The sequence below is a fragment of the Pantherophis guttatus genome, chromosome 7 (assembly GCF_059756535.1).
Source record: "Pantherophis guttatus breed Tessera chromosome 7, ASM5975653v1, whole genome shotgun sequence".
Lineage (NCBI taxonomy): Eukaryota > Metazoa > Chordata > Lepidosauria > Squamata > Colubridae > Pantherophis > Pantherophis guttatus.
In genome coordinates this window covers 5,564,099-5,591,479 of record NC_142069.1, presented here as the reverse complement: position 1 = coordinate 5,591,479, position 27,381 = coordinate 5,564,099, and the positions used below count along the sequence as shown (strand labels likewise).

Sequence of the window (27,381 nt, the reverse complement as noted above, 5' to 3'; positions counted from 1 at the left end):
GAACAATTACACATTTTATAAAATAGTATTTCCAAATTTTCTAAAAGCACACAGAAAGATGAAAGCATTTAAAATTTTATTCTTTACACAGTCATAGAGTGACAATATAAACTGGGGTTGGAGATATAAAATAACATGATAGAATCCAGAATCCACTCAATTCAGGAAAGATCAAGTAAATCAGAAGGAACAAGCCACAAGCCACTGAGAAAGATCAAGCAGATACATTTCTTAAAATAAAATACAGTGATTTAAAGATGCAAAGAGCTTAATAGTAATGTGTGCCATTATCAAAACCAACACCAATTTGGGAACTAAACATAATAGAATATTAAAGATTATAATAAAAACATGAGTTTCTCTTTACTTTTAGCTTCATATAGCTAGCAAATGCCCTGTTTCCCCAAAAATAAGACATCCCCTGATAATAAGCCCAATCGGGCTTTTAAGCACATGCGCTAAAATAAGACACACACACACACGGAAAATAAGCCTTCCCTGAAAATAAGCCCTCCCCAAAAAATATTTAATTGCATACGCAGCCGGTGCCCGCTATTTCCTATGGTTAGGGTTAGAGAGACAGAGCTGGAAATCAGGTAAGACGGCAAGAGGAGCCTCGTCTTGCTCCATGCGCCCCAAAAGAATAAGACCTCCCCAGAAATAAGGCCAAGTTCAAAACAATATAAGACAGGGTCTTATTTTCAGGAAAACACAGTAGCTCATACGTCCATTTCCCTATATAGAATTAATGATTAAAATAAGGTTAGGTTATGGTTTTTTTCAGGGGTGAAATGCTCCCGGTTCGGACCGGATCGCCCGATCCGGTAGCGATGGCAGCGGGTGATTCAGAGAAGCAGTAGGAAAAATCCCTTCCTCCCCCCATGCCCAGCTGAGCTGCGCGATCATCAGAGGCCATTTTTTTTTTACTTTTAAAAGCATTTTTTCTACAACCTCTTTAGAGGTTGTTTAAAAAATGCTTTTAAAAGGCTCTGACAATTCCAGCTGAGTTGCCTGATCGTCAGAGGCTTTTTTTTCCTTTTAAAAGCAAAAAAATAATAATGATTTTAATAGTAAAAAAAAAAAAAAAAGTTGGCCATGTCACATTACCCCCCCACCAAACCATGCCCACAGAACTGGTAGTAACAAATTTTACATTTCACCACTGGTTTTTTTTTCCCCACTTTAAAAAAAAACACCACTTTTTTCACTTTCACTTCCACTTAAAAATTCTAAAGATTACAAGAATAAAGATTCCCCTCCCGATTTAAGGCCTAGGGTGTCTGACAATATAAAAGATGCTTTTTAAAAAAAGGTAGCAACAAAATAGTGGAGCTGAAATCCTCCATGTGTAACAGCTAAATAGAAAAATTTATTCATATTATCAGACTCAGTTTTGAGTATAACATCCCCCCCAATAGAGCCTTGATAGTACAGTGGTCTAAGCACCCTGTTATTAACACAGCTGCCTGCAATTACTTGCTGGTTCGAATCTCTCCAAGGCTCAAGGTTGACTCAGCCTTCCATCCTTTCTAAGGTAGGTGAAATGAGGACCCAGTTTGTGGGGACAATAAGCTGACTTTGTATAAATATACAAAAGGATGAAGGCTATTGCTTAGCGCATTGTAAGCCGCCCTGAGTCTCCGGAGAAGGGCGGCATATAAATCAAATTAAAAAAAAAAAATTCCAGTGTTCTCTGATGAGGATGATCTTGGCTTCTGGTCCTTCAAGAGTGCCGATACTCTATCATGGGATCCTCAGCCCAAGCGGGATAGGATAAGGCCAGATTCTCGGAGACAGTGTCCTCAATGGGCCACCCCCAGGTTTTGAAGAAAGGAGCCAGGTTTCTGTTGACTTCCTGAGAGAAGGTTTCTGCCCACAGGTTCATCTTGTATCGGTTGTCATCTGGGATGTTGCTCATGGTTTGGTATTTCGCTAAAATGTGGATGTAGGAATCCCAACCAAAGGCTTCCTGCAGCTGAAGAAAAATAGGGCAATTGCATAGATCAGTGACAATCTATTACATTATTTTACACTGAATGTTCTTATGTTGTTTGGATCAAAGGCCACCAGTATAAAAACAGAGAAGTCACAAACCTATTTTTACACTTTTAATCAATTGCAGGAATTGACCTCAACTGATAGCATTTTCTTCCCCTTTTTGAGAAAGATTTCCCCCCCAACTCTACAATCCTACATCGAGGTACTCTTTGACTTACCACCACAATTATGCCCCAGATTCCTGTTGCTAAGCGAAATATTTGTTAAGTGAATTTTGTCCCATTTTTTGACTTTGCTTGCCACAAGTAAATCACTGCAGTTGTTAAGTCAGTGACATGGTTGTTAAGTGAATCTGGCTTCCCCCATTGACTTTGCTTCTCAGAAGGTCACAAAAGAGGATCACATGATCCCAGGACACTGTAATCATCATAAATATGAATCAGTTGCCAAGTGTCCAAATCTTCATCAACGGACCATGGGGATGCTACAACTGTCATAAGTGTGTAAAACAGTTATAAGTCACTTTTTTCAATGCCATTGTAACTTCGGTCACTAAATGAACTGTTGTAAGTCGAGGACTATCTGTATTATGCCAGTGGCCTCCCATGAACAGCTTTCTTACCTGCAAATAGGGTTCAAGTGCAGTGAATATTTCAAAGTCATTCAGATTAGCTCCATTTCTAATGTAGTTCTCAATCCTCTCCTTTCTTGCATGCAGTTGAAGCTCTGGGTGGGCTATTTCTCGGGAGATGCTCAGCACAGTCTCATTGACGTAAACGGACCAGAGGTTGCAGGTGGCTTCCGTGGTATGGGGTGGAAAATTCCACCCACTTTTCTGCTGGTTATGACCCAGTTCGTGGATTGGGCCCCAGGTTCCTTTGGCATAGAAATCTTGCACATCTATGATCTCAGGTAGGGCTTCTACATCGCTCATGACTGGATAGCCAGAGTGCATCCAACCTAAGGAAAGAGTTGGGATTGATACAGTTACATATTTATATTTTTATATTTTATTAGATTTTATTAGATTTCTATACCGCCCTACTCCCGAAGGACTCAGGGCGGTGCACAGCCAAACAATAAAAAACACATACATACAAAATTTAAAATAGAATAAAATCAAATTAAATAATTTTAGCCCCGACAAATTTAAAACCCCAAACTTTTAAAACCAATTTAAAATTGAATATATAAAATACTAAAAGATATTTAAAATTTTAAAAATCTCTTATAAAAGAGGGGGAAAATTAGGCCAGGCCGGCCTGGTGAAATAGTAAGGTCTTTAAGGCGTGGCGGAAGGTGCGCAGATCCGGGATCCTCCATATCTCTGGGGGGAGCTCATTCCAGATAGTAGGTGCCCCCACAGAGAAGGCTCTCCCCCTGGGGGCTGCCAGTCGGCATTGTTTGGCTGACGGCACCCGGAGGAGCCCCTCTCTATGGGAGCGTACCGGCCGGTGGGAGGCTATTGGTGTTAGTAGGCGGTCCCGCAAGTACCCAGGTCCTAAGCCATGGAGCGCTTTAAAGGTGGTAACCAGAACCTTGAAGCGCACCTGGAAGACCACCAGGAGCCAGTGCAGCTCGCGCAGGAGGGGTGTTACATGGGAACGCCATGTCGCTCCCATTACCACCCGCGCGGCCGCACTCTGCGCCAGTTGGAGCCTCCGGGTGCTCCTCAAGGGGAGCCCCATGTAGAGAGCGTTGCAGTAGTCCAGGCAGGAGGTGACAAGGGCATGAGTGACCGTGCGTAACGAGTCCCGATCCAGAAAGGGACGCAACTGGCGAATCAGGCGAACCTGATGAAAAATCCTCCCGGTCACGGCCGTCAAGTGCTCTTCTAAAGACAGCCGTGAATCCAGGAGGACGCCCAAGTTGCGAGCCCTCTCCGTGGGGGCCAATGATTCACCCCCAATAGTCAGTGATGGCGTCAACTGACTATATCGGGACGTTGGAAACCACAGCCACTCGGTCTTGGATGGGTTGAGCCTGAGCCTGTTCCTCCCCATCCAGATTCGTACGGCCTCCAGGCACCGGGACATCACTTCAAGGGCATCGTTGGGGTGATCCGGGGTGGAGATGTACAGCTGAGTGTCGTCAGCGTACTGATGGTACTCCACCCTGAAACCACGGATGATCTCGCCCAGCGGCTTCACATAAATGTTGAACAGGAGAGGCGAGAGGACCGACCCTTGCGGCACCCCACATATGAGGGGCCTCGGGGTCGACCTCTGTCCCCCTGTCAACACAGACTGTGACCGGTCACAGAGAAAGGAGGAGAACCACCGCAACACAGTGCCTCCCACCCCCAACTCTTCCAATCGGTGCAGCATGATACCATGGTCGATGGTATCAAAAGCTGCTGAGAGATCTAATAGGACCAGGACAGAGGAGCACCCCTGTCTCGAGCCCTCCAGAGATCATCAACCAACACGACCAATGCCGTTTCCGTGCTGTACCCGGGCCTGAAGCCCGACTGGAACGGATCCAGATACGTCGTTTCATCCAGGTGCTGGGGGAGCTGTTGCGCGACCACACTCTCAACAACCTTCACAACAAAGCGAAGGTTGGAGACTGGACGATAATTTACCAACATTGCCGGGTCCAGGGAAGGCTTCTTGAGGAGAGGCCTCACCACTGCCTCTTTCAAGGTGGCGGGAAAGTCACCCTCACCCAGCGAAGCGTTTATAATCCCCTGGAGCCAGCCTCGTGTCACTTCCCGGGAAGCCAGTACTAACCAGGAAGGACACGGGTCCAATAAACAAGTGGTCGCGTTCAGTCTACCCAGAATCCTGTCCACGTCCTCAGGGGTCACAGGATCAAACTCATCCCAGATAACATTCTCAAGACCTGCCCTTGTCTCTCCCCCTGAGACTACCCAGTCGGAGTCCAAATCTTCCCGAATCTGAGTGATTTTGTCATACAGATACTGAACAAAATCCTCGGCTCTACCCTCCAAGGGGTCCTCCCGCGCTTCCTGGTGGAGCAGGGAGCGGGTCACCCTAAAGAGGGCGGCCGGGCGATTATCTGATGACGCAATAAGAGCAGCAAAATAACTACATTTCGCTGCTTTTATCACCACTAAGTAATTCCTAATGTGGGATCTTACTAGTGTCCGGTCAGATTCAGAAAGACTGGCCCTCCAACTACTCTCTAGGCTACATAGATCCTTCATCACAGAGGGGGGAAAATAATAAGCTTGGGTGGGCAAACTTTAGCCAAGAACTAACTGATTTCAAGTGTTGGCTGCAAATAATCCCTTCAAATTTCTGATAATGGTTATCTATCTGTTCCCTGCAATCTCCGTATAAACTGAATTTTTCAACAAAATGGAAATGAAAGCCCATGGTGCACTTGTGAGTTTGCTGCAGTGTGTTGGGAAACGATGTGAATTGCAACATTAGTACAATAATTATATTATAGCCATAGCACTTAGACTGATATACCGCTTTACAGTGCTTTACAGCCCTCTCTAAGTGATTTAGAGAGTTAGCATATTGCCCTGAACAATCTGGGTCCTTATTTTACCAACCTTGGAAGGATGGAAGGCTGAGTCAACCTTGAGCCTGGTGAGATTTGAACTGCCAAATTTCAGGCAGCCGGCAGTCAGCAGAAATGGCCTGCAGTACTGCACTCTAACCACTGCTCCACCGTAACACATTTTGACCAGTAAATTAAGAAAGCAGACCAATAATATTTTAGGGTTTTCCTCTAAAATGTGTGATGTGAACTAGTTTATACTTGCCTGCTGCTATATGAACATCTGCCACAATCCTCTCTGGTCTGGGAAAAATAGAAGGGATGGCTGCTAACTGGGTGATGGCCCTCATCATCTGATCCCAGGTCTGGAGTAGGAAAGCGATCCCATCATGACTACGTACAGCGTCTGACGGCAGTGTGAGGATGATATTTTCGGTTTCTAGTTCCGCCCAGGGAGCAGGATAGTGGCGGATAGTATCTTGCCAATCCTGGATGTTGGTTTCACCTAAAGAAACATTTAAGACAGAACACCTGGGTATAATATTTTCTTAAACCAAAAATAGGAGGGAGGAAGAAAAATGTTTTCTTGATCACAATCATAGGTGTGTCCAATGATAGATTCCATGAAAAGGCAAAGAAGTACAGAAATTTCTTTAAGAAATCTCTGCTGCATCTATAGTCCTGGGAAATGTTTTTTTCTTTTAAATTAATTGTTGGAATATATTTCTATGCAATACAATAGTATTCATCCAGTAGATGGCAATGTTTACAAGTTTGGTTCTATGGTATATATACTCTCTGCTCTTTTGTTCTAAGTAGAATTTCCCGTTTTTTCTGCTACAGTGTAAAACAGTTGAGCAGTAAAGCACATGGTGACTGTACTCATTGCTCTGTGGTGCTATATATAAACAGGATTTCTAACATTTTTACCATAGAAAGAGCAATTGTTTAGAATTGTGAGGAATCACCCATTTTTAAAATGAAATTTCCAAGATAACCCTGATTAATTTATTTCACTATTTCTAATTTTTCATTGCAGAGCAATGATTGCATAAAGAAATAAAATAATAATTATGCCTTCAAAGGCCTTGAATACAATATTCTGTAGTCTCCTGGTTTAAATATGAACTTTTCAGGATGATATTGACAAAGTGATGCTTTGGCTACCCTTTCACAACACCTGCAGACTGTGGGGGGATCTGGGTGGGGGATGAAACGCTTCAGCTGAGCCCTGGTAAGACAGAGTGCCTGGGGGTTTAAGGTGCCTCAAACTCCTATTGTTTATTATCTTTAGTTCTGGATAGGGTATCACTACCCCAGACAGACCAGCATGCAACCTGGGAGGTGGTTCTCCTAGACCAGGGGTGGGCAAATGTGGCTCTTTTACAACCTGTGGATTTCAACTCCCAGAATTCCTGAGACAACTGTCTCAGGAATTCTGAGAGTTGAAGTTCACAGGTTGTAAAAGAGCCACATTTGCCGCCCCACCCCCACCCCCACCCCCGTCCTAGACTCACGATTCCTGCTCAAAGAGCATGTGGCAGTTGCAGCTATGAGGGCCTTTGTGCAACTTTGTGTTGTGTGCCAGTTACACCCCTATCTGGATCATGAGGCTCTGTGCACACTGCACAGTCACTCACACCCTGGTCATCTCTCTCAGATGGATTACTGCAACGGACTCTACATGGGACTATTTTCCAAGAGCATTCTGCTGGTGTGCATAGTTCTGGGGCCTTTAGAGTGGCACATAAAACACCACTGTTCAGCACATAAAACACCACAGGTCCAGTTCAAGGTGGTGGTTATTACATTTAAAGACCTATGTAGGAATATATCCTATAACCATCTTTTTATTGTTTGCAAGCCACCCAAAGTCATCTTGCAGGTAAGAGGGGCAGCATATAAATTAATTAAATAAATAATAAGCAAAATAAATATTTAAATGGAAGACATACAATGGTGCAGTTTATTTCTTGTAAATATTAATCCATAACATTTCTCTGAATTCCTGAAGAATATCCCTTTTTGTGCTGGGTTTCTAAATGGAGATGGACTCCAGAAAGTTTGCTAGCTTCAATGCCTTTTGGAGCCAAATCAGTTCGGAACCAACCAGCAAAGTAGAAAAGTTTTCAACTTCACAAATTGAGGAAGGAGTTGTGTTACCATGCTTGAAATAAGGAGCCTGGGTGGCCCCTTTGATGGTGACAGAGAAGTAGCCCAACGAAGAGTTCTCTGGTACAATGATGTACAGGAGGCCTCCCCACAAACTGGAGACTTCCATCCTTTCCCTCTCCACTGGAAACTGCCTTGTCACCACTGGAGGACGCTTCCATTCCTTGTGATTAACTAAACTATCAGTGTGGCACCCAATCTGCACCTGTGGAAAACAACCTCCATTGAAATGAACAAGTCACAATGAAGAGAAATGGCTTAATGGTGACTTTGAATGAGGTGGTGTGGGCTTCGAGCATCTAAAAAAAGGAAGACTAATTCTGATTTTGATTAGAAGTGTTATTCATTTGATTAGAAGTGTTATTTTATAGCTACACCTGGAACTCATATTTTTAGGATAATTCGCTATATATATATGTGTGTGTGTGTGTGTGTGTCGGAGTGGGTTATACTTACCTTTACTACTGGTTCACAACGGGATTGTGTGCGCGTGTGAGCGAAGCGAGCGCAATGCCTTGCTTCTGCACATTTGCAGAAGCTTCTGCACATGCGCAGATCGCCGATGGTGACATCTGGGGCGGTGGGCGGGGCCTCCCGCCGGTTTTACTACCGGTTCTTGCGAACCGGTCTGAACCAGGGGCAACCCATCACTGGGGTGTGTGTGTCTGTGTGTGTGTCTGTGTGTCTGTGTGTCTGTGTCTGTGTGTGTGTCTGTCTGTCTGCCTGTCTGTCTGTGTGTCTGTGTACGTGTGTGTGTATACACACACAGACACACACACTAATAAAACTGTATATTATAATCATATTAAAACTATTTTTAATATAAAATATAAATTATATCTAAACTATACATATATATATATATATATATATATATATATATATATATATATATATATATATATATGGATATATTTCTAATAAATAATAGTCTCCTTTTTCTTGCACATTGTGCCCGCTTCAATATTCGAGCACCTCCAGGTACATTTTTGAAATGAAAAAACATTGGGAAAGAGTTTAAATGCTTTTAGGATGAAGGGCAGAATTTATTTATTTGAGACCTGTAGAAGGACAACATACCTGAGCAGGTGAGAAACACCTGTGCTCCTTCTTGGCCCTCCCCCATTGTCAGGGACACCCAAGCTGCCAATCAAACAGCAGTGACCAATCAAACAGAATCATTGGGCAGGAGACTGAGGGAAGACAAGATGGCTGCCTGGGAACTCTGCAGCCAAAGGACTCATGAAGAGAAGGCCAAATAAACAGAGCCAAAGCTCAGGAGTCAAATAAAAAGGCAAATTAAAAGATAGAGTGCCCTGATGAGGAGAGGCAACCAGGAAGGAGGCTACAACTAAGGAAACTGAGGAGAGAGGGCCGGGTTTTTTTTCATTCCCTCAGGATCTGGAATGAGGGAAACATTTTTCAAGCCATTTCCCTCAGAAGGAGCCAAGATTCAGAAGAGAAAAGTCATAAAGCCCGTCCAGAAGTAAGTAAATAAAGAGAAAAGATGAAGCCAAAGACAAGCCAGGGGCCAATTAAATAGAAGTGCCAAGCAGGAGGTGGGAAGGAAGAAAGACAAAATGGCTGCCTGAAGCTCTTCTGTCACAGGCCTCATGAGGACACAACTGAATAAACCAAGACAATGCCAGGAATCAAATAAACAGGCAAATTAAGAATTAGGCAGCTTTGATAAGAAGTGGCAATGGAAGAGCAATTGAGGAAACTGGGGAGAAAAATGTATTTTTCCTTCCCTCAGAGCTGCATGAAGGGAAAATTTACCTTCAGGTGGAGCCAAGACTGGGGAGAGGTGAACAATCTTTAAGCCCTGCCAAAAAAGGGCGAAGAAAAAGCCAAAATGTGAATAAAATAGGAAGCAGAAATTTAAAAAATGATCAAAGACAGATCAAATTCTGGTGAAAAAGTATAATGAGAGTGACAAATTAAGACAAGAGAAATAGAGAAGTTGGCCATTAATAAATATTTTGGACATAAAGAAAATATATAAATGAAAACATACTGAAGTTGGACTTTAAAGAATGTCGTGTAAATGTAGTGTAAGAGCCTGTAGAAAAATACTTAAAATAGAAAATCTTTTTGTTATTGAGATTAATTTCTGCTCTACTTGAAAGCACTATAATTGTATTTGCAAGCTTTCTTTTTCAAAAATAAAAATATTCTTCCTTTTTTCCCCCTGCACTTGCCCTTTTCTCTGAGATGCAACAAAATCTCAACATTCATTTGTCATCAGGTCATCTTTATTTTATCTTCATTTATTTATTCAACTTCTATGCGGCTCTTCTCACCTGGACATGTACAATCATGTAAAAGAAACATTAAAACATCAGGCAAAATGGTAATATTCAATTAGCTTAAAATGTACAAAGCTGTGGGAAAAGGAGCAAGATGCATGGGAGGAGAGGAGGTGGGGGTCTTATCTTAGTGTGTTGAGGACCTGCAGAATCTTAACTATATATCATGATGTGTAATTTAGAATGAATATTACCTGCAATTTTGCGTTGAGAGTGGAGGGTGAGAATAATAAAGTGACTGTTGTTGCTGGAGGAGCATACATGCCAGTGCTTCTCCAAGCTTCATTTCCTAAAAACAAAGTAGACAATTTTTCAGAAGGTCATGTCTATATACATAAATGAAAAATAATTTGTGGAGTGTAAAATGTATGGAGTGTATGGAGTGGAATAAAAATGTATATAACATGAATGTAGAAATGTATAATATTAAAGATATAATTAAAATATATAGATCTCTATAGGGGGAGGGGGGAAAGGAAAATGAGGGGAAGAAGAAGGAGTAATAGATTAAGATATAGGGGAAGAAGAATAAAGTAACAGATGGAAGACCACTATGAAATAATGCTTAAAAATGATAAGATATTTATATGTTGTGTAAATGTCAAGTATGTGTTTTAATAAAATTACAATTTTTTTAAAAAAAAAGAAAAATAATGTCCTGCACACACAGATCATTATCTTGAAAGAAGAAGCACTATATTCAAAATTAAGAACAACATTTCATACCTTTATTGCTTCCATTTACTTGAATGTTTTGAGAAGGTGCTGTAGGATAAGAGCTTGGGTCAAATGGCTTCAAGCTCGGTACTAAGGCTTGAAACTCTGGCAGAACATTATAGAGCACAGAAGCTATTTGAAGTAAGATGGCTTGGTCTGAATCAGCTTGGATTGGGTTATGTTTACTGACCTCAGGAATCCCTTTAATCTGAACCAACTCTAGAGCTTCTTCATGAACTGAAGAGAAAGGACGGGAGTTCATAGCTGGGATCTCAAGGAATATTGTAATGTCTTGCACCAACTTCTGGAGCCACAAGGAATATGGTGGTTGTAGAATCTCCTCATTTCGAATATGTTCCTTGAACTTCAAGAATGCTTTCCGGAAATGATAAGTGGAAGCTATTTCGCTGGGCTCTCCGGCAGGACAGCTGTTTTCAGCTACTTCCAAATAGTGTTGAATAATCCCAATTCCAAACTTATTCAGGATCTTATTTCCTGGATATTCTGCAATAGCACTGGAATCAGGATTCACAGAAGCCCAATACCAAGACTGACCCCCAATTAGGAGTCCTCCTCCTTCAGAGACAAATTCATGGATGCGCTCCCTCTCTTTGGCATCGTAGGCTGTACAACAGTATATGCCTAGGTGTTTTTTAAAGTTGGTTAGCTCACAGGGAATCTTTGCTTGGTTTAGCATGGAGTAAAGTTCCTGTAAGTTGTCTCCAATGCCCACCTTTCTTTCCTTTCCGGCAGAAAGCCAACTGATGGCATTGAGGAGGAAAGATTTCATTGATGATATGTTGAGAAAACCTTCATGAGAGGCAACTACAATGCGTCCTCGACCGTAGTATGCAGCTGCCAGGAAGGAGTGGTAGGTATCAGTTATACCAACTGGAAATGCCAAGGCTCCATGGATAAGCAAGGGAGATGGAACCATTTGATTCTGGAGGTCATCCCCCTTTACATTGAATCTCTCCACTCCTTTCAGAAGAGTTTGTAAATCCCTTTGAATATCTAATCCATGTCTTTAAAAAAAACAGTAAAATTATATTTTTCATGGGTATGATAGTCTTCAGACTAGAATCCTAACATTGGAAGGGTGGCTTGACTAAATATGAGCTGTAATATCAAGTATCAGCAATGCAGAGAGGAGGAGGAGGAGGAGGAGGAGGAGGAGGAGGAGGAGGAGGAAGGAGAAGGAGAAGGAGAAGGAGAAGGAGAAGGAGAAGGAGAAGGAGAAGGAGAAGGAGAAGAAAAAGAAAAGATGCTAGTTTGCTGCTAAATGGATACTAGATGAGAAAAGCATTGAAGACTGAATGGACACTTACTCAGATTTTTGTGCTGAAGCTCCCCAAATTGAAGGCAATGCTTGCTGACATAATTTTATTGGAAGAATTGGATGGAAGCCTCATAGATCTTCCATAAAACCAAAATAACCTGTCTGCTTAAGAAGCTACCTGTTGTTCTATTGGTCCTATCTCATTTGCAGTTTGTTTGTCATTTCTGACAGGGAAGAAATATAAATTTTCTTTTAACTCTGAATATATTTTATTCAAGTGGAATTTAAAGAATCTGTACAAATAATTCCAAAATAAATGCATCACATGTTTTTGTTTTTGTTAAATAATTGAGGAATCCAATAAGGCTGGATGCATTTTCCCCAGTCCACTCGGTTCAAGCTGGGTGAATGAAACTAATTTATACAGTCATGATATATGAAACTGAAAGTCTTTTCAATTTGAGGGACATTGGACTTTATTGTAAAGTTCAATATCTTTGCTTCTAAAGCATAAATAGAAAATACAACAGTTAAAACATCATTCTCAATCAATCTCCTTGTTAATGACTAAATTAGATATATGTTAGTTTGTTCCTCCCTTCCCAGTCTAGAAGTACAATAATCCCATTTTTCATGGAGACTGTTATACAAGTTAGCAGCCAACATATTTGTACAAGCACATGGCATACAATCCAACATTCCCAAAAATAATTTTTGGAATGAGACAATTGCTTAATCTGGGGTAGTCTATTTTGCAAACCTTAAATAATTGGGACATGGGTCACAAAAAAATCCGCTGTTATATACAGGATTAATAACCATAGAAATAGAGATGGAGTAATACTTACTCAGTGATGAGGGGAATCCTGGGAATTTTTTCAGGCACAGAGAAAACACCATTTTCTCCCACATTGGCAGTGAAATACACTCCAGCCACACTGATCACCAGGTTTCCTGGAAAACGAACCAGGACTGCCTCCTTTCCATGTTGATATGACCAGTGCCAGGCCTGGCCACCAATGAGCAGTCCACCGCCTCTCTTTACGAACTGCACAAGGTCATCAGCCTGCACATCATTGTAGGCATCTCTGCAGAATACTCCAAGGGAGTCCCCAAGTGTTGCATCTGGTTGAACTTTAATACCACTACTGTGGAGCAACTCGGAGAGGGCATCCAGGCTTCTATGGACTCCTATGAGTGCCTTTGGGGAAGGCCTGAGCCAGGACAGAGCATTTTTAATGAACGGCAAGAACTGGGGAAACTGTAACATGGCTTCATGCGCAGTGACCACGATCCGGCCTTTCCCATATTGGGATGCAGCTATAAGAACTTGCCCCTTGGAATCTACAAGCACTGGGAATGCTCGGTCTCCTGTGAGCAAAAGCTCACAAGGGTTGAAATCTCCTGTGACATCGATGGACAGAATGCCCCTTACTAAAGAATCGTAAGAATGTTGGGAATCCATTAGAAAGTTGTGCTGCTGAATCTGAAAAAGAAAGTTTACATTTCTGTCAATATATTTTATGTTGCATATAATGCTGCAAGAGGTAACAGGACATGCAAACACTCCCAAAACATTCAGATACCTATGTGGTATCCAGTGGTGGGCTGTGATTTTTCTTGCAGTATTGCTGGACATTATTGTACATGTCAGATGTAAATGCCTTATTCTCTAATGTGTAAATAGTATATGAATGGGATATCAGGGGTTAATTTATTCTTCAATCTTTAATGTATTCATGACTCACCACTCCCACATATAGCTCCACCCATTGTATATATAAGGAGCCATCTTCACCCTTTTCCTCGCTTCTATCTGTGAATATTCAGTGAATATAGAATGCCTATTGTAAATAAAAGAAAATATATTTAAACCTTTACTTCTTAATATCTTTATTGAGTCTGATCCAGAAAATATTGCAACAAGCTGGTAGCAGAGGATGGTTAATTGACTCAATAAAAACTTAAAAATGTCCAAGAAGGATAGGCCCAACACCAGGGCCTACAGCAAAGAAATGGAAACAGAACAAGAAATAATCAACGAATCCACAAACGCAATTTCAAGAGAATCCGAAGAATACACCACTGAAGAAATAATAGATGAAAACGATGACCAGGAGGAAATCGAAATAAAGAATAACGAACTCAGGTCAGAGATATTAAAACTATTAAAAAGCCAGAAAAATGATGAAAGCCTCATCGCGAACCTCCAAGAAATGCTGAAGAACAGCGGAGCAGCGAGAGAGAAAAACATCACTAATGAGAAGCCTAAAGAACCAAAAATTGTGAGTAATATGACTACAGAGAAAGTCACTACGAAGAAGAAGAAATGTGATCCCGCGCGAAATTTTGAATGGCAGCCATCTTGGTTTCAACAGACCTCCAAGATGAGCGAAGCAGAGCCAATCAAAATGCTCAGTTCAAAATTTCTGGCGCGAAAAACGTTATCAGACAACGAGGATGAAAAAGAGGATTCAAACTCCTCGGAAGAGTCGGAATCAGAAAGTGAAGATGACTCAACAAAATCCCAAGTAAAGTCAGCGATGAAAACGCTTTTTGCTGCTTTTGGGCCAAAACTAAAAATTACCAAAAAGATACCGAAGAAGAGAGCGAACAAGCCGATACCTCAAGACCTGCCCACTCCCATCCTGACTTCGAGAGCGACGACGCCCGAACCTAGAGAGCCTTGTCGATTCCGCCCTACACCAAAGACCGAAGCAAGTGACTACACTTCCAAAAAGAAAAGAAGAGCAACCGCCGTCGTCAGAGCTCCCAAGGCCGAAACAGAGACCGACTCGTCTGAAGAAGAGCAGCGCGAGCGAGCCGCGGTGGAGAGAACCTTCCGTAACGAAGTCAAAGAAGAAATGGACAACGCGCATGCGCGAAACTACGCAGACGACCCGGGAAGACATGAACTGGTGAAAGAGCCACGCAGACTCGTTGCGAGCATCCCCATGCCGTTTTGCGATTTTCTACACTTGCGAGACCACGGACTACCTCAGGTTGTAAGTAATGGACAAAATAATGTGGGAAACTTACCCAGTGACTTCCCAAAACTAAGGGTTGATGGCATTAATTTGCAAGAATGGTATCAACAGCTCCAGGTGGTCTTTATGAAGGAAAACTTACTATTCTTTATCACTAGTCCCCCAAAAAGACCTTGGACTTTAAAAATAGATTGTTTACACCATAGAGCTTTTTACTTAATAATATCTAGTGTGTCTCCTGCAATGTATCATAGCATCAAACCAAATCAGACTGTTTCTGAAATTATCCAATGCATGTTTAATTTGTTTCACAGCGACAGTGTAGCTACCACCACAAGAATGTCTAAGGATTTCTTTTCATCTAGAGTAAAACCAGGGGTTTCCAAAGTGAGCATTTAATATCTTTAAACAAAATAAGAGCTGAACTGCACTTGAGGGGGGAGGTGATTTCAGATCAAACAATGAAAAGTGTTATTATCAACTCACTTGATTCATCATGGGATAGCTTTATGTCACATTTAGACACTATCAATCTAGGATATTTATCCATAGAAAGTCTATCTAACAAACTGATAGCAGAAGACAATTCAAGAAAAAATCGTTCTAGCAATCACACAGAACACAAACCTTTTAGGAAAGTAATTTTCCAAGAAAAATATAATGAAACATACAAATATCACAATTGTGGATCCAGGGAACACAATAGAAGAGATTGCCCCAAAATTTCAAAGGAAAGACACAGGTCAGAATATAGGAACAAATACAATTATAGACAGTCATCCATAGATAGACATAGATATAGAAGCCCACCAAATTACAGAGAAAATAGAGGGGGCAGAGAAAATTCAAAAGATAGAAAATCTGGTTCACTGAATGGACTAAATAAACAAGACAGCACAAAATTACAGCAAAATGAGAACAATAATTGGCTTATTGATTCTGGAGCAACTAATCATACCACCAATAACAAAAATATACTGTCTTCATTTACAGAAGATAAATTTGTAATAAAGGTAGCTAACCAAGAAAAGGTTCAAGTATTAGGCAGAGGGAATGTAACTTTGCCTGGTCTAGGAAAAATAGAGGGGGTATTGTTAATACCTGAAATACCTCATAACATACTAAGTGCCATAAAACTAAGTAGAGATTCTGACATTAATATAGTTTTCTCAAAGGGAAAAGCGACTTTAGAGAAGAATAAAACAAGTATAGGCACTGTAACGATTAAAGGAGGCCTACCTTATTTGATAACAAAGGAAGAATGGTTGCATAACATTGATTCAAATATAGAAGATTGTATTGAAGCAGATGATGAAAATATTAGCAACAGTGACAATGATGAATGTAAAATATCTCATAATCATACAGATACACACGATAAAAAGAAACCAAAAATAGGTAAGCCAATTCATGATGAGTGTGCTCACATCTTGCATAGGAAGTTAGGACATGCCAGTTTTCCTTTAGTACAAAAAATGACTGAACACGCAGAAGGTGTCAAAATAAAAAATTGTGAAAACTATTTGGAATGCTCAGTATGTAAATCTACAAAACTAAAAACTAGTCCTAGGCCAAGAAACTCTACTAGATCAACTAACAAAATTTTTGACTTAGTACACATGGACCTAGTAGGCCCATTAACTCCATCAATCACTTATAGAAAACGCTACTTCCTGACAATAGTGGACGATTATAGCCGTTATGGTTTTGTTTATACGCTAAAACATAAGGATGAAACATTTCAAAAATTTAAGGAATTTTACAAACGCATAGAAACACAACACAATATCAGAATAAAACAAATTATGACAGATAGGGGATGTGAATTCATGTCTAAAGAATTCTCCCAATGGTTAAAGGACAGAGGAATGCTACATTACACGTCTAGTCCATTTTCTGCGTTCCAAAACGGAATTGCAGAGAGGAAAAATTCCACATTACAAACCATGATTAGATGCACATTGGAGGATGCTGGCTTAAGCAAACAATTTTGGTCAGAAGCCCTACATTATTCAAATTACACACAAAATAGAACTTGGTCCAGTATTGTAAACAAAACACCATACGAAGTAATGTATAATAGGAAGCCAAAATTAGCACACATGCACATATTTGGAGTCACTGCAGACGTACACATACCCAAACAGTTGAGAAGAAAGGGAGAAAATGTATCCAGAAGACTCAAATTCATGGGATATGAAACTGGCACCAAAGGATACAGATTCATTGATAATAATAACAAATTTATAGTTTCCAGAACAGCTGTGTTCCATGAACAAGCCAACTGGTCTAAATTACATCTTAATGAAATATTTCCAAATAAATGTAAAGAAACAAAACCTCATGAGGAAGGGACCATAGAAAAACAAAATATCAACAAACACAAAAGCAAAACTAAAACTTGGACAAATAGCCAACACAAAATAAGAACAGACACACTGACCAAAAAGGAAGCAAGATATTTACACGATAACAATAGCAAACCTGAAAGAGTCATTAGGAACAACAGGAATCAAATGCCAAACAAATACAGGGATTACATAATGCATATGGATGGTGAATCAATAACACCTAACTCATATGAAGAAGTGTTAAAACTTCCTTGTGAGGAAAAAGAAAAATGGGAACTAGCTATGAAGAAAGAGATGGAAAGTTTACAAGGATTAAATGTATTTACACCTGCAATTGCACCTAAAGATAAAACAATTATTGGTACCAGGTGGATATATAAAATTAAGAATTTAGAAGGAGGCAATACTCTATACAAAGCTAGATTAGTTGCACAAGGATATGCACAGAAATATCCGGAGGACTATACTGATACGTATTCCCCCACAGTAAGAACAGAGAGTGTCAAAACAGCTCTAGTGGTAGCATCAGCACTCAACCTTGATGTATTTCAATATGACATACAGACTGCTTATCTACACGCGAAACTAGATAAGGAAATATATGTAAGAGCACCTCACAGTCAATACACCAACAAAAATGAAATTTGGTTGTTGAATAAGAGTTTGTACGGATTAAAACAATCTGGTAAAAGATGGTATGATTGTTTGGTAAAAGTACTTAAGACTATGGATTTCAATGCTACCACTGCTGATAACTGTTTTTTTGTCAAAAAGGGTGACAACTACGTTGAGTTTGTATTGATTTACGTAGATGATATTTTGTATATAGGAAAACACAAAGAGAGAAGAGAAACTTTTGTAAATAAGTTAAATGAACATTTCTCGTTGAAATCCCTAGGTAAAGTGAACAAATATCTTGGTGTCCAAATTAATAAGACTAGAAGGGGATTCAAACTTACTCAAAGAGATAAAATTATAGAACTTTTGAATAAATGTAATCTTATCAATGCCAAACCCTGTGATACTCCTATGCAAACTGATTTTCTTAGAAATACTGATGAATCTTCCCCTGAATTCAAGGATAACACATTTTATAGATCAATCATAGGTTCACTTCTCTATATATCTAATTGGACTAGGCCAGATATCGCCTTACCACTCAATTTATTATCCAGACACGTCAGCAAACCAACAATGTATCACTGGGAAGCTGTTAAAAGAATTTTAAGATATCTGAAAAGTACTCTGGATTTCTGCTTAGTATTAGAACCTAGTGATAACAAAGAACCAAAGCTTGTATGTTACGCAGATGCAGATTGGGCTGGAGACACGTCATGCAGAAAAAGTACATCTGGATATATTTTTCTCTTAAATGACTGTCCAGTTTACTGGTACACTGGTAAACAAGAACTAGTAGCCACTTCAACGACAGAAGCAGAATATGTTTGTTTATCCAAAGCTGCAAATAACCTTGTATGGTTTAACGATTTAATTTCAGATGTTTGGAAAAAACCTGCTTTGCCTTTTGTCATGCATGAAGACAATAAAGCAGCTATTGAAATATCTAGATCTGATGCCATTGGACAAAGGTCCAGACATATAGATATAAAATTTAAACATGTGAGACAGTTGTCTCAGGATGGATTTATTAAGGCAATACACTGTGATACTTCAGAACAATTAGCTGACATATTAACAAAGCCCTTACCTTCTAAACAGCACAAATATCTAACTTCTAAACTGCATATTTTATATTGTCCTGAATCTGAATGTAATTGGTGTTGTATAACGAATCGGCATTTAGAGGGGGATTTGTCAGATGTAAATGCCTTATTCTCTAATGTGTAAATAGTATATGAATGGGATATCAGGGGTTAATTTATTCTTCAATCTTTAATGTATTCATGACTCACCACTCCCACATATAGCTCCACCCATTGTATATATAAGGAGCCATCTTCACCCTTTTCCTCGCTTCTATCTGTGAATATTCAGTGAATATAGAATGCCTATTGTAAATAAAAGAAAATATATTTAAACCTTTACTTCTTAATATCTTTATTGAGTCTGATCCAGAAAATATTGCAACAGTACAGCTATGTTGTTTTCTAAACTACTGGCTGTGCTCATTTTCCAACAGATTTTTTTTTTCATTCGGATGGATGTTACCTTAGAGTCCCTTGTTGAGAAGTCAAAGATGATCAATGATTGCAAAAGGCAAATGTTTCTATCTTCAAAAACACAGAAGGGCAAACGCCCAGATAACTACAAAATAGTACGACTCATTGATTGATACCAAGAAAAATTCTGGAAAAAGATTATTTATGAGGCAGTTTGTTAGAAAAGAATACAATGCTCTGCATTTTGATTTAAATATGAATGATTTAGCTTACCTTCTCAGAAGCTCTTGCAACTTAGGTGTGAGTCTTTCAAGTGCCTTCCTGTAAAGTGAGGCTAAGCATTCCTGGGAACATTATTTATAGACTGTTGGAATGAATATTGTGGGTGGATGACACGTTCATTTTATTAACTGGAACAAATGGAGAAGAGTGTTTCAAAATGCAAAGGAGAAGCCCGGAGTTCAAATTTCCACAGAACTGTTTTGAAATCCAAAGACAGGATTTCTGTCTTGATCCTTAGCAAACTTTCCATTACTGTTTTGATTTTACTCTAATTGATTGTGGTATTTTCCTGAGCCAGTTTCCGGGACTGAGAACAGACAATACTTTATTGTGCTGGCTTTCCTCCTATCTCCACAATCAGTCCACTTAGTGTTGATTGAGGGAGTGAGATCCAGCTCACAGCTCCTACATTGTAGGGTGCCTCAGGGTTCGATTCCCTCTCCCCTTCTATTTAACATTTACATGAGGCCGCAGGGTGAGGTTGTCTGTTGTTTTGGATGAAATATCATCAGTACGCTGATGACACCCAGCTTTATATCTCTAACCTGGGCCCCTTGAGTGATGGGGTGAATGTCCTATCCCAGTGTCTGAAGGATGTTGGGGATTGGATAGAGTGAAACAGGCTCTGACTCAATCCCAGCAAGACCGAGTATCTGTAGTTATTTGGACCCTCTGGAGATAAGATTCTTCCATCTTTAGTTCTGGATGGGGTTGCACTATCCCGGACAGATTCAGTGCACAATCTGGGGATCCTCCTAGAATCACGGCTCCCGCTCGAAGAGCAAATAGCAGCCATGGTTAGAAAGGCCTTGGCACAGCTTCATATTATATATCAGTTGTGTCCCTTTATGGACCAAAAGGCTCTACTCAGTCGCTTATGCCCTTGTAACCTTTCATTCAGACGACTGCAACACAGTCTACATGGGGCTGCCCCTGAAGAACATTCGGAAACTTCAACTGGTGCAGAATCTAGTAGTGCGAGTGGTAAATGGTGCCAAATATACAACACAGATAATACCACCACTACTGCATGGGCTGCATTGGTTACTGGCATGTTTTCAGATGGAATTCAGGGTGCTGTTGTCACCTTTACAGCCCTGTATGCCTTGGGAACAGATTACTTGAGGGCATTGGTGGGATCCTGCCAGTTTAACAACTGGTTTGGTGATTGTGCGCTTTGGGCGTGCGCTCTGCACATGTGCGTGCGTGCTCAATTTTACGAAAATTTACCTTCCGCATTACTGCTGGGGAGTAACACAGCTGAGGCGTGGCAATCTGCTCTGCCGCGCGAATCAGCTGAGAAGATGATACAGAGAAGTCAATAAAGTGCAGGGATAGGCGGGCAGGCCCACCTGATCATCAGAGCGAACTGGTTCACTCCCAGCTGATTGTTGGAGCTACCGGTTTGCCTGAACTGGTCTGAAATGGTAGAATCCCACCCTTGCTTGAGGGGCTGCCTCTTTCCGAAAGTCTGTACCTGTCCAATTTGATCTAGCAGACTGGGCATGCTGTTGGTCCCATCAACCAAAGAGTATCCACTGGCCAGAATGCCTATTCTGCAGTAGCCCCTACCTGTGGAATATCCCCCCACCTTGGAGGCTCAGGGCAAAGGACATTGGCTGAAAATCAACATATGAAATATTTAATGTTTGCTCATATCTTCGTACAAACTGAATCCACTTCTGGCTAATGAGATTCATTGTCTGTAAAGAAGACTAGATGAATCTGAGGCAGAGAGAAATCAGTGGAAAATTAAGTTCCTTGTAGGAGACACTTATAATTGATTTTCTGGTGATTGTGAGAACTTATCTATTTTATGTATTCGATTCATGCTTATAATTATATAAATTATCTAATACGTTCTTGACAAATCAATCAATCAATGGCCTATTGTGACCTCTTTAAGTTTCTGTTTTGTGTCACTATCTAGTAACCATCACTGAATTCAGCAAATGCAGATGTCCCTATTGTTTAGGTGTTAGAATGATTCTTGGTGACACTCACACAAAATATTTAAGATATAAACAAGGTAGGTAATTCATGCAGAACATGGATTTCTGGAATTCTGGAGTGGTGCAGTGGCCTAGAGGTGGAGCTGTCACCTCACAGGAGGCTGTGAGTTCGATCCCAGGTAGAGGCAGATATTTCTCTCTCTGGGCACACTGAGAATATATCTGTTGAACAAAACTCCAGATTGGTGACAGGAAGGGCTTCTGGCCATTAAAACACTCTGCTAGTTCCATTCAGTTGTCCAGACTCTACCCCGCAAGGGATTATGGGGTCATTAAAAGATGATGATGATGATGGGTTTCTGGAATTCTCTCTAACCCTTTAACAGCAGTGGCCACAGGAAACCTCTATATATTCCCCTTGTGTAATGAACTAATATGAATGTCAGCCTCAGCTTTGCCTGCTTCAGCTGCCATAAGAAACGGGGGAGGGATTAGTTATGGGGCGAAGGGAGGGGGGAAGATGCAAGAGGTGTTTTTTTTTCTTTCCACTGTAGGACGTGTCTTCCGAGGAATCGAAAGTGGATCTTCAAAGGGAACAGCTGACCAACTGCCCTACATTCCTGATGAATGACGCTGCCAGACGTGATGCCACCTGACCTTTGGGAGACCTTTGGATTGGCTGATGACCAATGGACACCGGGGGGGGGGGAGAAGCTTAGTAGATGCTATTTCGCGCGTTTTGCTCACTTCCAGTACCTGGGTTGCTATCATTTCATATTCAGTAAAAGTACTAAATTCTTCAAAATGCTTGAGTTTGGGGTTTTCTTTCCTGGATACTGAAGGAAGCATACCTGACATTAAGCTGGAAGTCACAACCAGTCATCCCGGACAAAAACCGAGGGGACTGTAAATCCAAAATATGTCAGATCGAGGGAGTGATGGAGAAGAGAAGATGGGGGCAGCGAGTTCAACCGCCCTCCAGTCGGAAAGAGAAACTGCAGAATGGTTGGAAAAACTCTGTTTGGAGCCGGAGGAAGCTAGATGGTCCAAAGGAGTGGGGAGACTGCCGGACTGGGGGGAGGACCCCCGGGGAGTGACGATTTCCAGACCCCGTAAAAAGGAGGCAGTGTGGATGCAACAGCAGAAGGAACGTCTCATGATAGACCAAGCCTTGCAGCTTATCCATGATGTAGAAGAAAGCAGAAAAAATCGTGAGTCTTTTGGAATTCCTGTGGAGAAGGGGGAAGCAGGCCCCAGGGGGGAGCCAGAAAAGACAGCCTGCGGGGGAGAAGAAGAGTTTGAGGAGGGAACATCCCAGGCTTTGGCAGCTCGAGGGAGAGATGCAGCCAGCCAGAGAACCCCAGCCTTGCAGGGACCCCCCCCCCCCCACAGACGTAAAAAGCCAAAAATCCCCCCCCTTCCTGGGAAGTTTGATGGGAATCCTAAAGCCTTGGGATTTTTCCTGACCCAAGTGTGGAACCACATGCAGGATTGGGGGGAGGACTACGAAACAGAGGCGGCTAAAGTCAGAAGCGTCGCGAATGCCCTAGAGGGAGTAGCTGCTGAGTGGATGGTGGTTCTCCACAATAACAACTCTCTCTTGCTGAGAAATTACAACCAGTTCATGAGGGCCCTTAGGAGGCATTTTGAAGACCATTTAGCTGAACGAAAGGCGAGACTCAGAATGAAGAGCATTCAGCAGGGCCGGAGACCGGTAGCAGAGTATATCCAAGAGTTTCGTGAACTGGCACCCTATATGACAGGCTGGTCAGAAATGGCTCTTTTGGAGAGTTTCAAGGATGGATTGAATGAAGAGATATATCGAGACTGCAGAAGCATGGGGGTCCCCGATGATTTGGATAGATGGTACATAGTAGCTGAGGACGTAGAGATCGAGCTGAGACGGAGTGAACTCCGAGGAAGGCGGATGGGGGACCAGTCATCCTCTTTCCACCGTAAGGGGGCACCCAAGATGGCTGGCGGGAAGACCGAATTCAAACCCAAGTCAAAGCCCTTCACCTGTTTCAGAAGGGTGTTTTAGAAGGGGCAAAACACCCTTTTGAGGTGTGGACTGATCATAAGAATCTAGAAGCATTAAAAACACCACACAAACTATCACCAAAACAGGCACGCTGGGCCCAACACTTCAAGCGTTTCAATTTCACTTTCCGTTACCTTCCTGGTGGAAAAAATTTCATGGCGGACGCACTTTCCAGATTGCCACAGTACAACAGCATAAAAAAGGAAGTGGTTCAACCAAAAAGGAAGTGGTGCCAACCTTAACGCAGTTGGCAACACCTGTCACTACCAGAGCACAGAGTAAAACCGAACCAGAACTCTCTGGGGACTTGTTCGAAAAATTACGAGAAGCGCTAAAAACTGACGAGTGGTTTAAGGCCCACTCGAATGAATGCACACTTCGCGACGGACTAGCTTGGGTTGGATCGAAATTGTATGTTCCAGCCACATTAAGAACAACCGTATTGAAATATGCTCATGTTGCCAAGGCCGCAGGACACTTTGCGTTTGTCAATACTCTACATCTTGTTAAGAGACAATTTTGGTGGCCTGCACTTAAAAAGGACATAGAAGCATATGTGGCTAGCTGTCCAGTATGTGCCTCGGCTAAAAGACCTCCAGGAAAATCCCCTGGATTACTGCAAAGTGTGGCTAGACCAAACGCCCCATGGAAAGAAATATCTATGGATTTTATTGTGGACTTACCAGACAGTGAGGGCTGCACTGTCATTTGGGTAGTAACTGATTTGTTTTCCAAACAAGTACATTTCATCCCTTGCTCAAAGATCCCTTCAGCAAAAACCCTCGCAAAACTGTTTATTTGGCAGATTTACCGACTACATGGATCTCCGAAAAGAATAATTTCTGACAGGGGTGTGCAATTTACTTCCAGTTTCTGGAAGGAGTTTTTGAAATTGATAGGCTCCGCACAGGGATTAAGTTCCAGTCACCACCCTCAGACAAATGGGGCCTGTGAAAGAACCAATGGAGTGCTCGAACAATACCTTAGGTGTTACGTAAATTACCAGCAAGACAATTGAGTAGACTTGTTGCCATTTGCAGAAGTGGCATATAACAATTCTGTACACAGTAGCACCAGATTCACCCCTTTTAAGGTCGCATCGGGCCAGGATTTTGTACCCATTCCCGAGCTACCACAAGATGATCCCCAAAATCCCTCCTTGATGGATTGGATTGAACAATTAAAGAGCACATGGGCAGTGACTCGGAAGGCATTAGATGAGGCATACCGGGCTCATAAGGCACAAGCCGATAAGAAAAGGTCCCCAGCTCACATTTATAAAGTGGAGGACAAAGTCTATTTGTCTACCAAATACTTACAGACCACCCAGAAGTCCAAAAAGCTGGGGCCTAAGTATGTAGGACCATTCCGTGTGATTAGATTGATTAATCCAGTAACAGTTGAATTGGAATTGCCAAAAACGTTGAGACGTATACATCCTGTATTTCATGTTAGTTTATTGAAACCTGAACACTCGTCTCCCCTAAGGGCTGACCAAAGCACCCCTCCCATTCCCATTCTCATAGAGGGGGAGCAACATTTTGAAGTTAAAGAAATCTTGGACTCTAGAAAACACCATGGTAAAGTCCAATATCTGATTGCCTGGAAACATTTCCCTTTGTCTCAAGCTGAATGGGTGAATAAATGGGATGTCTGAGCTCCCAAGAAAGTACAGCAATTCTATACCAAATACCCATATAAACCTTAATTATTGTATATATTCTATTTCTCTCTCCTTTCTTTCCTCTTATTTAAGAATAACGTCTCTTCTGCAAGAGGGGCCGAATGTCAGCCTCAGCTTTGCCTGCTTCAGCTGCCATAAGAAACGGGGGAGGGATTAGTTATGGGGCGAAGGGAGGGGGGAAGATGCAAGAGGTGTTTTTTTTTCTTTCCACTGTAGGACGTGTCTTCCGAGGAATCGAAAGTGGATCTTCAAAGGGAACGGCTGACCAACTGCCCTACATTCCTGATGAATGACGCTGCCAGACGTGATGCCACCTGACCTTTGGGAGACCTTTGGATTGGCTGATGACCAATGGACACGGGGGGGGGAGAAGCTTAGTAGATGCTATTTCACGCGTTTTGCTCACTTCCAGCTTTACCTGGGTTGCTATCATTTCATATTAGTACTAAAGTACTAAATTCTTCTAAAGTACTAAATTCTTCAAAATGCTTGAGTTTGGGGTTTTCTTTCCTGGATACTGAAGGAAGCATACCCGACAATGTTGCATATGCTTTTTTTGTGGCTACATTTCTGTTCTTTCTCTTGAAAGGCTAATCAGTGTGTGTGTGCATTTTACCTGTGTGGGTCTAATCAGAGGAGGTGCATATGCGTTACCTCTGAATGTGGGGATTATGCTCCTCTCTCATGCTGTGTTGTGTGTATCACCCAGTGGAAGACGGGGCAAATGAGGAAAGCAGTGTGTGTGAGCCTTTGCAAGACAAATTCAGCTTTTCTCTGTGTATCATGGCATGGCACATAGACCCAAAAGGCTTACGCTGTAATGGACAATACCAAAATATGGTATAGAATAGAATAGCCTCCTCTGTTTAACATGCTTTCCTTCCTCATAAGTGAAAAGTTATTGTTTCCTCTCTTGCTTTTTTTTTTTTTTCTTCCAGAGAAGTCTGACTCTTTCTTCCAGAGAAGTCTGAGTAAGCCTCCCAAATGTCAGCTGCCAATTTCAAGGGGGAGGAGATGAAGTAAGAAAACATTTCTTTTCTTTTTCAATGACTTCCTCTCCATGTGCAGCCCGTTGCTTTGAATTGCAGGGACAACATGGTTTCCTTATTCACAGGGAGATGACCAACACACTCAGCCACCAGGACACCTAAAATGACAGTGGGCACCCCCCAAACATTATTAGATTGTGCCCACTGAGTAGGTGGCTCAGTGGCTAAGACACTGAGCTTGTTGATCAGGCAGTTTGTCGGTTCGAATCCCTAGTATAGGTCTCTTGCGTGAGCAGGGGGTTGGACTACATGACCTCCAAGGTCCCTTCAAACTCTGTTACTGTAACCATATGGCATCTACCCTAGCCATCATTTTGCTGTGAAAGAACATGACACTCTGCTCTTAAAAAAGTGTTTGCCCTCCAGGCATGGCTAACTGAAGGATGCAAAGGTTTTCCAGAAGAGAGGTAAAGGTAAAGGTAAAGGTTCCCCTTGCACATATGTGCTAGTCTTTACTGACTCTAGGGGGCAGTGCTTATGTCCATTTCAAAGCCAAAGAGCCAGCGCTGTCCGAAGACGTCTCCGTGGTCATGTGGCCAGCATGACTCAATGCCAAAGGCACATGGAACGCTGTTAACTTCACACCAAAGGTGGTCCCTATTTTTCTACTTGCATTTTTTTATGTGCTTTCGAACTGCTAGGTCGGCAGAAGCTGGAACAAGTAACGGGAGTTCACCCCATTATGCGGCACTAGGGATTCGAACTGCTGAACTGCTGACCTTCTGATCGACAAGCTCAGCGTCTTAGCCACTAGACCTGCCAATTAGCACGGAAGTCTAAGAATGTGATTCAGTCCTGGGGAGAGCTGGTGGTTTGAGGGCATTCCCTTTACCTTCTTCACCTTTTAGCCATTTGAATTTTTTACCTTTGTTTTAAGAGCATGCTCCAGAATAGTCATTTGATTTACTAGATTTGCACAGCCCTGGGCTTTGCTGGTGGTCTCCCATCCATGTTCTTATTACTCTG

At 41.7% G+C, this 27,381-nt stretch overlaps 1 protein-coding gene across 1 annotated transcript; it reads right to left on the bottom strand.

Moving 5' to 3' along the window:
• Positions 1–59: 59 nt before the first annotated feature.
• Positions 60–19,722, bottom strand: LOC117676832 (TRPM8 channel-associated factor homolog). Its single transcript, XM_034436631.3, has 8 exons — positions 19,681–19,722; positions 12,798–13,435; positions 10,680–11,695; positions 10,148–10,242; positions 7,636–7,849; positions 5,738–5,977; positions 2,621–2,958; positions 60–1,975 (listed from the first exon to the last, which is right to left on the bottom strand). Exons 2-8 carry the CDS (start codon positions 13,412–13,414, stop codon positions 1,724–1,726), a joined length of 2,772 nt encoding a protein of 923 aa, XP_034292522.2. The 5' UTR covers positions 13,415–13,435; positions 19,681–19,722; the 3' UTR covers positions 60–1,723.
• Between the last annotated feature and the right edge of the window lie 7,659 nt (positions 19,723–27,381).